At 37.5% G+C, this 12,554-nt stretch overlaps 1 protein-coding gene across 3 annotated transcripts in view; it reads left to right on the forward strand.

The window, feature by feature from the left end:
- Window positions 1-12,554, forward strand: part of SLC35F1 (solute carrier family 35 member F1) — a 221,753-nt gene that overhangs the window by 193,557 nt on the left and 15,642 nt on the right. For all 3 annotated transcript variants that reach the window (XM_021540851.4, XM_085575074.1, XM_085575073.1), the window contains exons 6-7: window positions 1,846-1,898; window positions 6,435-6,589. In XM_021540851.4, coding sequence (XP_021396526.3) covers window positions 1,846-1,898; window positions 6,435-6,589 — 208 coding nt within the window. The remainder of the gene's footprint in view (window positions 1-1,845; window positions 1,899-6,434; window positions 6,590-12,554) is intronic.

The following is a 12,554-nucleotide window of genomic DNA, read 5'->3' on the forward strand; positions in this document are numbered from 1 at the left end:
TGACTTGTGTCCAGGTTTATGTCCACCAGGACTCTAAGGTTTATTGCTGGAAAACAACTTTCTATCCTGTCAGCTCCCAGCCTGTACAGTTTCACAGTGTCACTCCACCCCAGGTGCAGGAGTTAATACTTACTTTTCTTGAATTTCATGAGGTTTCTTCTTGCCCTTTTCTTTAGACAACATTCTACATAGTCCACCCATCTAGTCCATACCTCTTGAGTCTCTGAAGATCTTTAAGGAAATCATGTTGGAAACCTTGCTAAAGTAACAGTAGGTTCCACCACATCCTCTCATCCATTCCTTCTCCTTTATTCACTGATCCAGTCACCTCATCATAGGAGGCAGTCATTTGTGTCAGGTTTGCTCTTGAGAGCACTCTGCTGGCTGTTCCCAGTGGCATCATCTTCTTCATTTCCTGCGAATGGTTTCTGGGTAGATTTGTTCCATAATCTTCCAAAAGGTTAGCATAACCTGGCTGGCCAGGCTATACTTTTTGTTCTGTGTTAAACTGAATGTTGCATTTGTCTCTTTTCAGTCATCAGAGACGTCCTCCAACTACCACAACCTTTCAAAATCATTGTGATTCCAATTCTTCAGTGCCTCTGGCATCACTAAATGGCCACTTCTGACAAAGTCTCTCTCACCCCTCTCTTTTCACAGATCAAAAGGAATCACAAGCCATAGCATATTGTTTTATATATATATATATATTGTATTGGCTAAGCAATAATAAGAATGCAATGTTCCTATGTTTAAGTTACGTGAAAATTCTTTTTCCAGACTAAGAGCTGTTGCAGTTTGTTTTCATTATATTCTTCAGGAATTACTCATAAAAGAAACATACCTTATGCATGCAAAGACACCTATAATTTAGTTATTTTGCAGAGATTATAGTCTTATTATTCTATACACAATATTAGATATGCCTCACATCAGCAGCAAGCAAATTAGAATTTCCAGGATGCAACTCTTTAGACTAGATTAATCTGGAAGGTGCTGAGCTCCTGCAGTTTTACTATTAGATTTAGTCTTCCACATGCCACCTTTCCTAATAGATACTTTGTTTTTCAATCTGTATAATTCCATGTTTTATGCTTGTTTAAAATAGTGCCCAGACCAGCATGCAGAGTTCTGCACAGCCAGATTTATCTGGAAATCACAGAGACAGGGAAAGCAGTTATCTGAGCAAAGACCTAGCATGGGAGATATCTCCAAGGGCATATTTGACCTGGATTGGGAAGAACTGACTTGTTGCCACCTTAGAATTTTATGGATCTGTGACTTTGATGTTAATATACAGTGCAAGATTTACAAGATACTGAGAGTGGACTTTTGCAGGTTTGCCCATCTTTTGCTTGTTATCCTGACTTTCACTGCTGTGACTATTTGGTTTCTCTCAGTGTGTAATAAATCAGCGTATGTTTCTCAAACCAGTCTCGATATCTATTTATTTTACACTGCAGAGCTACTCTGAAGTGTGACTAACTGATAGATACCTTATTAATAATTAACATTCAAAAGCTTTCAGAATATTAAGTCAGAAAAATACAAGAGGATTGAACATTTAGGGGAATGGGCATGTAGAGCAGGTATATATAGAGCTGGAAATAAACCAGGGGAAATTGTATGCTATCAGATCTGATTATTGCCCTGAAGATCTTTCAAATACACAGGCACAGGGATAATGCCAGAGTAGATTAGCAAACTCTTGATTGCATTTGGTTCCTACAGAGATTTTTTTTGTTATAAGGTTATTTATGTTTTGTCCAGCATTTGAATTCAGTGAGTGAAAGTAATTTAACTTCTGTTCTCTTCCATCAAATTTTACCTTCTCTTCTGTTCTAGTGCAATCATGGAACACAAAGAGCTGTTGAAAGTCCCCTGGGATTGGCAAATAGGTAAGAACACACTTTACCTCATGGAAGATGGTTGCTGAAGGAAGTGTGGTGACAGCCAGTGTTTGGGGAGGAGGGCACAGAGTTTAAGGGGAGCCAATGTTTGTGACTTTTCCAATGTTTGTGACTTTTCCACTGGTTACTACCAAAGGTTGAGCTACATGCCTCATAACTGTTCTTAAATGATCTGTCCGCCACGGCTGTGTTGTGCTTTCCTTGCACGATTAGGTTAAGCATATGAATGCTGTAATAGAACCATTCAGACAGCCGTGAAGTAAAACAATAATGGGGTTCCAGTTCTAAGATTCAATGCAACACTGGGGCATTAAATGAGGCAGTCATTAAGAGCCAAACCTTTTCAAAGAAAGCCAAAGAAAGAAAATGGAACCTAACAAAATAACCTAAAAAAATACTCGCAGTGCATATTATAGCCTCATAAATTCACTTCCAGGAGGAGTATTTCTTTGTGGAAGTATTTTAATTGCTTTCCAAATAATCTTGGTGGAATAGAGCAGATGTATCCTTTAGACAAGTTTTGGGAGCATCGTGCCCAATGAAGCAGTTATGGTGTTCTGCCAAGCAGGGGATTGCATTTTCCCATTTCAGTTTAGAAGCTGAGTTTATGACTCCTTTCTAATTAGTCCAATGAATTATTTGGTATAAAAGTAAATCAATACTTAGGGGAGTCCTTAATCCTTAGGGCAGTAATATAATCACTCCTTCACCATTTATGACAATAGAAGAAATAAAAGAATACTAGTAGCATAGAGCTGGTTGATTGCAGAGGATTCAAGCTTTGGCAATCCATTGACAATAGCTCTTTACCTAGTGTCAGACTGCACATCAAAATGACAACTCAGAAGTATGCAAAAACAACTGATTATGTAGGGAATCCCTGAGGGGAGGGGATACAAACTGTGGAATACGGTTTTTTTCTTTAAACTTGGTTAGCAATTTCCTTTCATCATCTTAAACCTTGATAAATACAGCACATTTTTCACAAAACATTGCACCTAGAAATCTTGGAAATTTGATGGTTGAGTTGTAAAACTACGTGACAAATCAATTTAAAGTATCCATGGAGAAACACACTCAACTGTGTCCTATAAGTGTATTGGCCTTCTTTAATTTGAGATAGTTAGCATAATTGCATCAGTGATTGTTTATATTTCATGAGAAGGAGCTTAGGGACATAATTCATCTGGTACTGATGGTACCAGCAGTCATAGTGAATTAATCTACTGTCCATGTAAATGTCATGTATACTTCCATGAGATTTCTGTTCAAACTCAGTATCAGTGAAGCGTTCAGTTAAAATAAGGTCTTACTTCATCTGTGATGCTGCTCCCTGAAATTTGATTACTAATTCTGAGGAGTCCTTATGCTTCACAACACTCAGATCATCTTAGCAAAAGCATCATAGGTATGTACTTGTTTTGTTAGAGCAATAATTGGAAATGTGGTGTAGTTGAACATGGATTAAATGGTGACAGTTCTGTAGTTCTTCCCTGGCTTCCCCTGCACCTGGTGTACTTTCCATTGCATCGGTAGTGATACAAGATTGTCAAAAAGTGATTGACAAATCTCTATCAGGGAGTTCACAGCCTTGTCCTGAGTAGTTATCCACTGTGACAGACTCAAGCCTGCAGTCCAGCAGAGTTAAATCATCAGCCTTCTGAATGGTGGTGATAAAGACACAGCAGGCAACCTAATAAATAAATCAAGGTGGCCTGTTACCATCTGCCGTAATTGTGCTTTTAAGATCAAATGAACTACCTTTTAACTGATGCAAATGACTTTTGAATATAAAGATCTAAAGCCAATCTGTTATGTCTATCATGTTTAAAACAGGCTGTGGCCCTCCTGGTGTTAATTTTGGAAATTGCCCTGATACAAATCATCATCTTCACACTTAGTATGAATCACTGTAGCTCTGTTTGTATCCTTGAAGGTTTATGTACTAATACTTGCTGACAACCAGACTGAAAGGAGGATGATTTTAGACTTTTGACAGAGTGGTTTCATATGAGACTATGACAAGCTTTATAGCAATAGATGAAATAACAAATAAACTCACATCAGTTTTATTTAAGAGAAAAGACAGTTTGTAGCTCCAAGGAAGCGTCCTTTGTTACCAGGGGTTTGAATATTTCTGAATGGTCTTTGTTCCAAGACAGTATGGAAGATCATAACTGATTCCATTTCATGCCAATAAAACATTTGCTTTTGGAATAAAAGCACACAGGCAACATTCATGCATCATTGCACCATGCAACATTCCACTAGCTTGTTCAGGAACAAGATCAGAAATTCTTGTCATGTTTGGCTCTGTCCTGCTTGGGCTGTATTGGAGTGGTCCTTAGGGACAGATCCTGCCCGTTCATGTGAAGACACCAAGTGTAAAGAGAAATGGAGAAATGCTGAGGGACTGGGGCTCGTTCAGCCTGTGGAAAAGAAGTTACCTACACCTAGGTTGTCAAGTTACCTACAACGAGGTTATCAAAAGGACAGAGCTGAGGTCTTCACAGAGGTGCATGGCAGGAGGATGAGAGACAACACACAGAAGCTCAAGTGGCAGATTCAGACTGGATATAAAGAAAATCTTCTTCACACTGAGGGCAGGCAGGCATCAGAGAAGGTTGCTCAGAGAGGTTCTGGAGCCTGCTGGGACTGCAGCACTAGAGGCAATTCCAAAGGCTTCTATTTGCACTGCATGGGTACCTGAGGAGGCTGATGCTCCAAGCTGTTGACTTAAAATATATTTTCACTCTCAAAATTGGCCATCTAAGAAGCAATATCTGAAAATCATGTGATGTTAATTTCACTTGTTTATTGTCACCACTAAATGCCACCCAGCTGGTGGATATTACATATATTTTGAAGCTGTAAATGAAATGCCACTTTATATTCACCTCTGCTAGGACAGCTACAGTTTAAGCAATTTTCCACTGGAACTGAAATGCCCTTTGGAAAGCAACCTGTGAAGCTGGCTGTCAAGTAACGTGAACAGCAAGGCAGTACCATAAAATTATACTGTAAGTTGAGTGCATAACCAGTGAAGCTGTGTTAAATCCAGATGACCAGAAGTTTGGTGGACCAGCTGGTGATTTGCAGACTGTACTTTGACAATGCTGACTCCTGATCCAGAATGTTCTTCTTAAGCCTGGAAGAAAAGCTGGATTAATGTTCCTGTATGCAAAAAATTTCCCACTGACCAAAACTACACTCCATATTGTGCAATCATTTGCTTGCTACAGAAGAGTCACTGAGTTTAAATAAAGCAGCTTTCAAGCACTGCCTAAAACGTAATTTTTTTACTAGTACACTTTATAAATTTGCTATGGGTAAAAGCAATTTTTACCATAATTGTCCATATTCTGAATACAAATTCACATTCCTTATCATGACATAACATGTATGGATGCTAATAGTTTGTGTCTGCTACATTTGTTTCAGTTGAATGTACACTTCAGTTCGTATGCTTCCAGAGGACCCAATCTGTCACAGCTGATTTTGTCCTTTAGCTAGCTTTTCTAAAGAATTTTTAACTAAATGGATCCACATGCAGTTATATGGCCATTATATGCCCTTTTTTTTAATCGTTTATAATCCCTTTCAGGACTTTGGCAATCAGATTTCCTAAAAATTTTAGTAAATAACATGTTCTGAAGAGCTGGCATGAGTCTAAATTTAGGCTTATGCACATATCAGCTGGGAATTCTGCGACATACGGCAGCCTAAGAAATATCATTTGCATGAGAATAGATGAGTAAAGTGTTTGCTGTTTTTTTTAACTTCATATTGATTAATTTGCCTTGGGATTTATCAAGTAATAAACTGAAGCAATGAATTCTTTTCCAATATGTTATTTAGGTTTTTAAATTAATTTGGATTTTTACTGTAATGTATTTTTATTCTATTAGTGTCTAACAATCTAATTTGTGTGAGGCACTTTGTAAATGTGTAGCAGGAAAGAGTTTCAGCTCACAAAAGTTTTATTGAGGAAGGCAGAAAAAAAGGAGTAGGGAACAGAGGTGCAAAACTGTGAAGTGATTTGTCAGTTTTGGTGGCAAAATAGGACTAGGACCTCTGACACTTGAGTGCTGTCCTCATGCATTCATCCATTTGCTCATTAACTCCTCTGCAAATAACTTTGCATTCATATTTTGCATCCAGTCCCAGAAAATACCGTGTGCTCAGTCCAACTCATCTGAACTCACTTGGTGCTAGGGACATTTAACTCCTGCAGACTAGATTTGATATGTTCAAATGCATCATTATGTCCAAATCTATACTGGATATGAGGTAGTCACTGGTAGTATAAGACACCAATTTGAAACAACTATGCTGTTATGGAGATCCCAAAGAACCACTATTGATATGGTTTTCACTCTATATATATATGTGTATATTATTAATTTGAATTTTTCTTTGAAAAAGCATTATTCTTCCTTTTCCTTAAAGCACAATCTTCTTCCTCCCAACAAAGTCATTCCTGCAGGCTGTAAGGTCACTTTCCTTCTTGTTTCTCTTCTGCAGGCTTGCTGTACGTTGGCTTTAGTGCCTGTATGTTTGGTCTCTACAGCTTTATGCCAGTGGTCATAAAGAAAACCAGCGCTACTGCCGTCAACCTCTCCCTGCTCACAGCTGACCTGTACAGCCTCTTTTGTGGATTATTCCTATTCCACTACAAGGTATGTGGAAATGAGAGATGTGTTTGGGTAATAGCAGTATGCCTCAAGTAATGTCAGCTAAGAATGAGGAAACAAAAGGAGCCTCCAAGCTTTGCTAGATCTAAATGGTAAAAGTGCAAGCTGATTTTTTTACTTCAGGCTTAACAATTTTATTTTATGATTTCTTGTTTTCTAAGAGAGCTCATTTGGTCTTTTTGCTACAAGTTTTAAGTTTTGAGTACATGTTTGTCAGACAGTGTATCATTAATTTCATCTTACTTGTCAAAGGTTAATTTCAACCGCTGTGAACAGACCTCAGGTGGCAGCATGAAGGGAAGGTCTCTTCCAAAATTCCCACAGACGTTTTTTCCTGGGAACAAGGTTGCTTCATTCATATTGATTCTGAATTCATAATTAAATTGTTAATAAATTACACCTTTCTCTTGGCCATACCAGTGGATTGCCTCTTATTGTAAATGCCAAAATGTGCAGCATATTTGTGTTGAAGTTAAACTTTGACGTCCCAGGTCCCCTAATATTTAAAACACCATGTGGTACAGGACCACATTTGACATTCAGTTATGAGGAGTGGCACTTCATTATCCAAAAGTATCCACTGCCAGTGTCCATCCTGTGAATAACATTGCAGTGCTGGAAGCAATTGCTTCCTACCATCATTTATTCATAGGAGAGAGATTACTTGATAGCTAAATTGTGTTAGAAGTGTTAGGCAAAAGAAAACCTTAAAATTCTGAGTGTCTAATCAACTTAAATCAGATTTTGTTATAGTAATAGTACCTGCATGAATCTGAATGTGACAGTGAAAGTTCAAATCTTCAGAGTTCAACACAAAGTTGTTTGTCACTACTGTCTTTTATTTTGGTTTTTAGCTTTGAGAATTTTGCAGGCACAAGAAAAGCAAGACTAGAAAAAAAAAATTTGACTGAAAACACAATGTAGGGGTTGCCTGCTGCTTTGCAGCTCTGTCTCATGGTGATACCATGTCTCCTTCTTTCTGCCTCATGCTCCAAACCCGAAGTGTTTGACATTAGGTGTTATCTAAAAACTATCTCCTGTAAACATATTATTTGATACACACAGAAAAATACATTTAGTGGTGTTAGTCCACCATTTCTAAGAAAAATTACTAAATTGCACAGTGAAAGACAAATGTTGTTCTGAAAACAGTGGTGGTGGTGTACTAGCAAAATCAAACTTTAATAGAGGGAAAGACTCAAAGGAATCAGAGTGTGAACAGCTCTGTGCTCAGCATTGCATAAACCTAACAAAAAGGGCAATTTTGCAAACACTAAACTTTAAACTTTAAAGTTTAGACACTTGAAAGGCAAAAGGTAAGTTAAAGGTTTAATTTCTTCCCTGTGTCAAATTGTTGGATACATTAGCAGAGCCAGGAAGGCAGAATTTTCAGCTTTACTGACCCCCATCTTTCTACAGTAAGTGCACGTCAGCTCCCATCCATAATGGCATCTTGGTCTCCCTCCAAAAACTGTATGGAAAAAGTGCTCAAGAGTAGAAGGCTCAGAATGGAAAGGTTTTCTGGTTGAAAGCATCCATCTGTGTCCTGGTACACTGGTTGTGTTCTACATCTGAAGTAACTGATGGTCCCCTCTGGCCCTTTCTCTAATTATTAGAAAACTGAAAGTCTCATCCTCCTATGCTTACTGTATGTATCATGCTGTTGCTTTCATAAACACATAACATACAATTATTTAAACCTATGCAGTTTTTTTACCTCCACTGCTGTCCTTGGAAGACTTTCAGAACATTATATCTCCAACAGTTACAAACCTCCTTATTTCCAGCATAAACTTACTTTGTGCCTAGTTTTGGTCCATTCATCTTTCTACCAAGAGTATCCATTAGCAGCAAGAATGCCCATCTCCATGGCATTTTACTCCATTGGTGCATCAGTAGAGAGGAATCATACTGTCTCTCAGCCCTTAGTTCACTAATCAGAGCAAACTGTTCTCTGCACCTCACCTGGTTGGGTTTCATCCTCCCTGAGCCAGCCCCTTCAGCTCGAGATCCTGGTTCCTCCAGCACCTGGTACAATGCTTTTTACTCTGTTTCTCCAGGAAACCAGTTACCCCATAGACAGCAAACCAGCACTGGGATTTTTCATCACTGCATTTCTTTTGTAATTTATATTCATCCTGCACCCCGTACAACTCAGGTGTCTCTCCTTTCTTCTTCCCAGATGAAGTGATGAAAAGGAGAAGACCTTTATAAGGGCTTTTTGAAAGGACCTTTACCTGAAATTCAACATCATTTTCTCAAGCTGTCAGTGTCTCCTTTCACACACTACAAACTTACATTGCAGATGAAATTTGAAGAGAGAGGCTATATGCAAAGATCATGTAGATTTAAAAGTCCACTTAGTTATTTGGTCTCTTCTTTAGTTATCATGTTTTGTCATAGTCAGATGAACTCCTCCTTTTCTTTATGTTTAATATCAGGTATCATTTTATCTGAGGAAGTGGAACTGTGAAATGTGTGACTTGCACTCAGTAATGAAGTCTAATATGTTGGCATGAAGTGATCTGAATTAATTCCCCCACCCAGGACTATGTACACTTGCTTGTTTCCTAGCTTTTAAAGAGTTGCTTTGTTCCTAGCCCAGCTGTACATTTCCTGCAGCTCCTTCTGCTTTTTTCTGCACTGAGCAATGGGCACAGCCCCACTTCACTGGGAAGCAAATCGGTTTATGCTCAAGGTAGGATCAACTGAGTGGTTTAGTGTCCCTTGCAGAATATCATTTTATGAGGCTGTTGAAAAACAGTTGTGATTTTTCCCTATGCTGCTGCTTTAGTCACCAGACAGGTTCATTGCACCTGTAGCAGTAGATCTGTGAAAATCCATGGAAAATGCAGGAAATTAGTTTAACTGAACTTTTGAAATTTAGAGCTTTTGAAACCAAACTGAAGAGAAGATTGTGTTTGAAGTGTTTTGATTCATTAACATTTCATTTTTATATAATACAGCCTTGCAATATCATTTCATGCAGGACATGAGTGAGTTTATAAACAGCTGCATCTCCAGTCTTACCCCACATGCATTTATCTTCTTAGCACATTGCAGACTTCCCAGCCCCATGGAAGCTGGAAATTCAGCCTGTTAACTTGACACAATTCTAATGATATATGTGTAATTCAAGATGTCAATTTTCCAAGATTTTATTGTATTAAAATGTAAAAATATATCACTTTCAAATGGAGATAGATTACTAGATTTTAATGCAGCATTCTTAAACGTTCTTGCATCCCCCAAATAAAAAATGTCTTTTTAGTTTTTCTGTAATCAAAAATTGATTTCAAATATTCCAGAGGATGGAGAAATGTGTTCTGGTCTCTTTGGTAGCTGAATATCCACCATTGCCATAGCATTAAGTATACAACACCATATCTTCAATATTTTTTTTTAAATTCTCGCCATATTGAGATGTATTATACAATTTTTATGTTCAAAACCTTCCTAGCTGGTCTGTTCTCATTTTACCTTCTTTTTTAGCACAAGTAACAGGGCTGTCCTTGGCCATTCTTTGTGCATGCACACAAGTGGTGCTAAAAAATTCAGGGCCACCTCTCTGGGTGCAGAGTTAGAACATTTATATAAATATGGGGGCATTTTTTCATAGGAGTATTTTTTTATATTTTAGTCTCAGCCTTAGTTCTTTTGTTATGTGAACTTTTAGACTTGTTACTTTTCCTTTCCAAGCTCTATGTTGTCTTTAGTAATTCTAAGCAAATTAGGTTCTCACTAAATAATCTAAACAGCTTATTTTATATTTTCCAGCAGCTAGAGCATGAATACTGATTGTGTTCTGGACCAGCAGGTTGAGTCACACTATATTATATCACTGCCTAGCAAGCCAAGCACAATCAATTACATTATGCCTTGGCAAATTCATTCATGACTTTATCCAAGATGCAGCTATAAAAATTCAGCATTTCTGGATATAGTAGCAATTCCCAAATGAAGAAAATGCATGTATTTCATAGTGAATCAGGGAAGTCATGTATCTTGATTTAGAATCTCAGAGTATCTGTGACAAAGGACTTGGATAGACAGATAAATATGATACTCAAAACCTTCCAGGAGCAGAAATCTGAAATTATGCTAGGTGAAACCTCATTTGCTAATACGAAGTGATGTTTCTAAAAATCACTTTTCAATGCTAATTCTAACAGTATCCATCCAATCGGAAGACAATCTTCCCATTACATCAAGAAACAAACCATGAAGACTAGATTTTTTCCAGGTGGAGAAGAGAGGGTGAAGGCTGGGGAAAGGGGGTTCCTGATTTTTTTTGGCTAGCATAGATCCTGAGCAATGCCTGTGAATTTGGGATTTACTTAGTCTTCACTTTAGTGAAAATTTGACCCTTGTTAGAAATATGTATTGAAGACAGTGTGAGTTTTTCTGCTGTCCTTGGTGTGCTACATTTCATTTTTCTAAATTAGGAAAGCCTGCCACTCAAGGAATAATCTTTAAAAAAATTCACAGTTTCATGATTATGCAGATGAAAGCTTTCTTTTTGACCTTGACTCTATATGCTTCAGGCAGTCCTGGATTTTCTTGGGGCATGATGGATAAAAAGTCTGTGGTTTGATAGCAGGAGTTAAATAAAATTAGCTTGGTTTGGGGGAGGATTGTTTATTACTTTGATTTTTATTTGGCAACCATTCATAAACGTCTGAGAGACTTTTCTGAGGCCTCTGACCTAACTGAGCAAATACTTCAGTTTATATTCTCACCTTTTTTTTTAAACTTCCTGAAAGTATAAGCTGAAGTCACCAAGATCCTATTCTTTGCTTGCACTTGTTAGGGAGCTAACACCTACCTATTTTAAACTTTGACAGTGGTGTTGTCAGTGGTGCTGTCAGTGATGCATCATTATTTCTAGGAAAGCAGGCAGTGCAGGTTAAAAAGCTGTTTTTTATACTATCACCTTCTCAGTCATATACTTATATGCATTTTCCTGATGAAATTGGGTATGCAAGCTGCTAGATCCATAAACTTTCTGTTTCAATGGAACTTAATTGCACAGGGCTTTTATCCTTGTGAATACTTCTAAGCCTGTGATAATAATGAGGGTAAGTCATATTACTAGCTAAGTTTTTATGTCATTGGTAATGTGCAAAAAAAGCTATGTTTATGTTTCCTTTTCTTTTCCAAAGTTCTAAATTTCTTATATCGGGAGTCCCTCTAAACAGCTCTGCTCCCATGAAGCTGTACTGTCTACATGCCTTTCATCTAAGCAGCATAGTTTTCAAATTTCTTTAAATTTATTTATTTCATTGATTAACTATTTGAATTTACTCCTTCAAATGCTACTCAATTAGAAAATAATTAGGTATCTATATTTAAAGAGCTGTCTTGAGGTGGAAAAGAGTTAGGTGTGTCTTTGGTGACATGAATTCCTGTGACAGAAAGGGCCACATCTTTTTGTGATAGTGCAGGATGGCATACAATAAAAAACCTACAAAGTAAAATGACAGAAGAGAGTAGAAGCTGGAAAATGAAGTGTCTCCCACCAAGATGTTACACAGCCTGACAGATTTTTAACAACACAGCATGGATATGAAAGCATTTTCAGAATATAGCATTTTTAAAAGGATGTCTTCCTTTCACAGTGCTATCTTGCAACAGATTCATTAGTTGCAAAGCATGAATAGTGAAACATGGATACTCACTCTTTGGAAATCTTCAAGAAGGGTCTAAATGATGTGGCATTCACATTGCAGAAGTTATGATAAAAGCTTTGAGCTCATCATAAATGTAAAGTTTTTTAGCTTGTTTTCAATGCTTTTGTCTTGGGATTTTTTTTCATTTGGTCTCATGTTAAAAGACTGCACACAACAGAACTGATTTGAAGCTCTCTAGGAAAATACATTTTTGTTGAAAATGCCTAATTATCAAAACAAAAATGCTAAGAACACGTCTTGATCTTGGAATACTCCAAAGC

The sequence above is a fragment of the Lonchura striata genome, chromosome 3 (genome assembly GCF_050655825.1).
Source record: "Lonchura striata isolate lonStrDom1 chromosome 3, ASM5065582v1, whole genome shotgun sequence".
Lineage (NCBI taxonomy): Eukaryota > Metazoa > Chordata > Aves > Passeriformes > Estrildidae > Lonchura > Lonchura striata.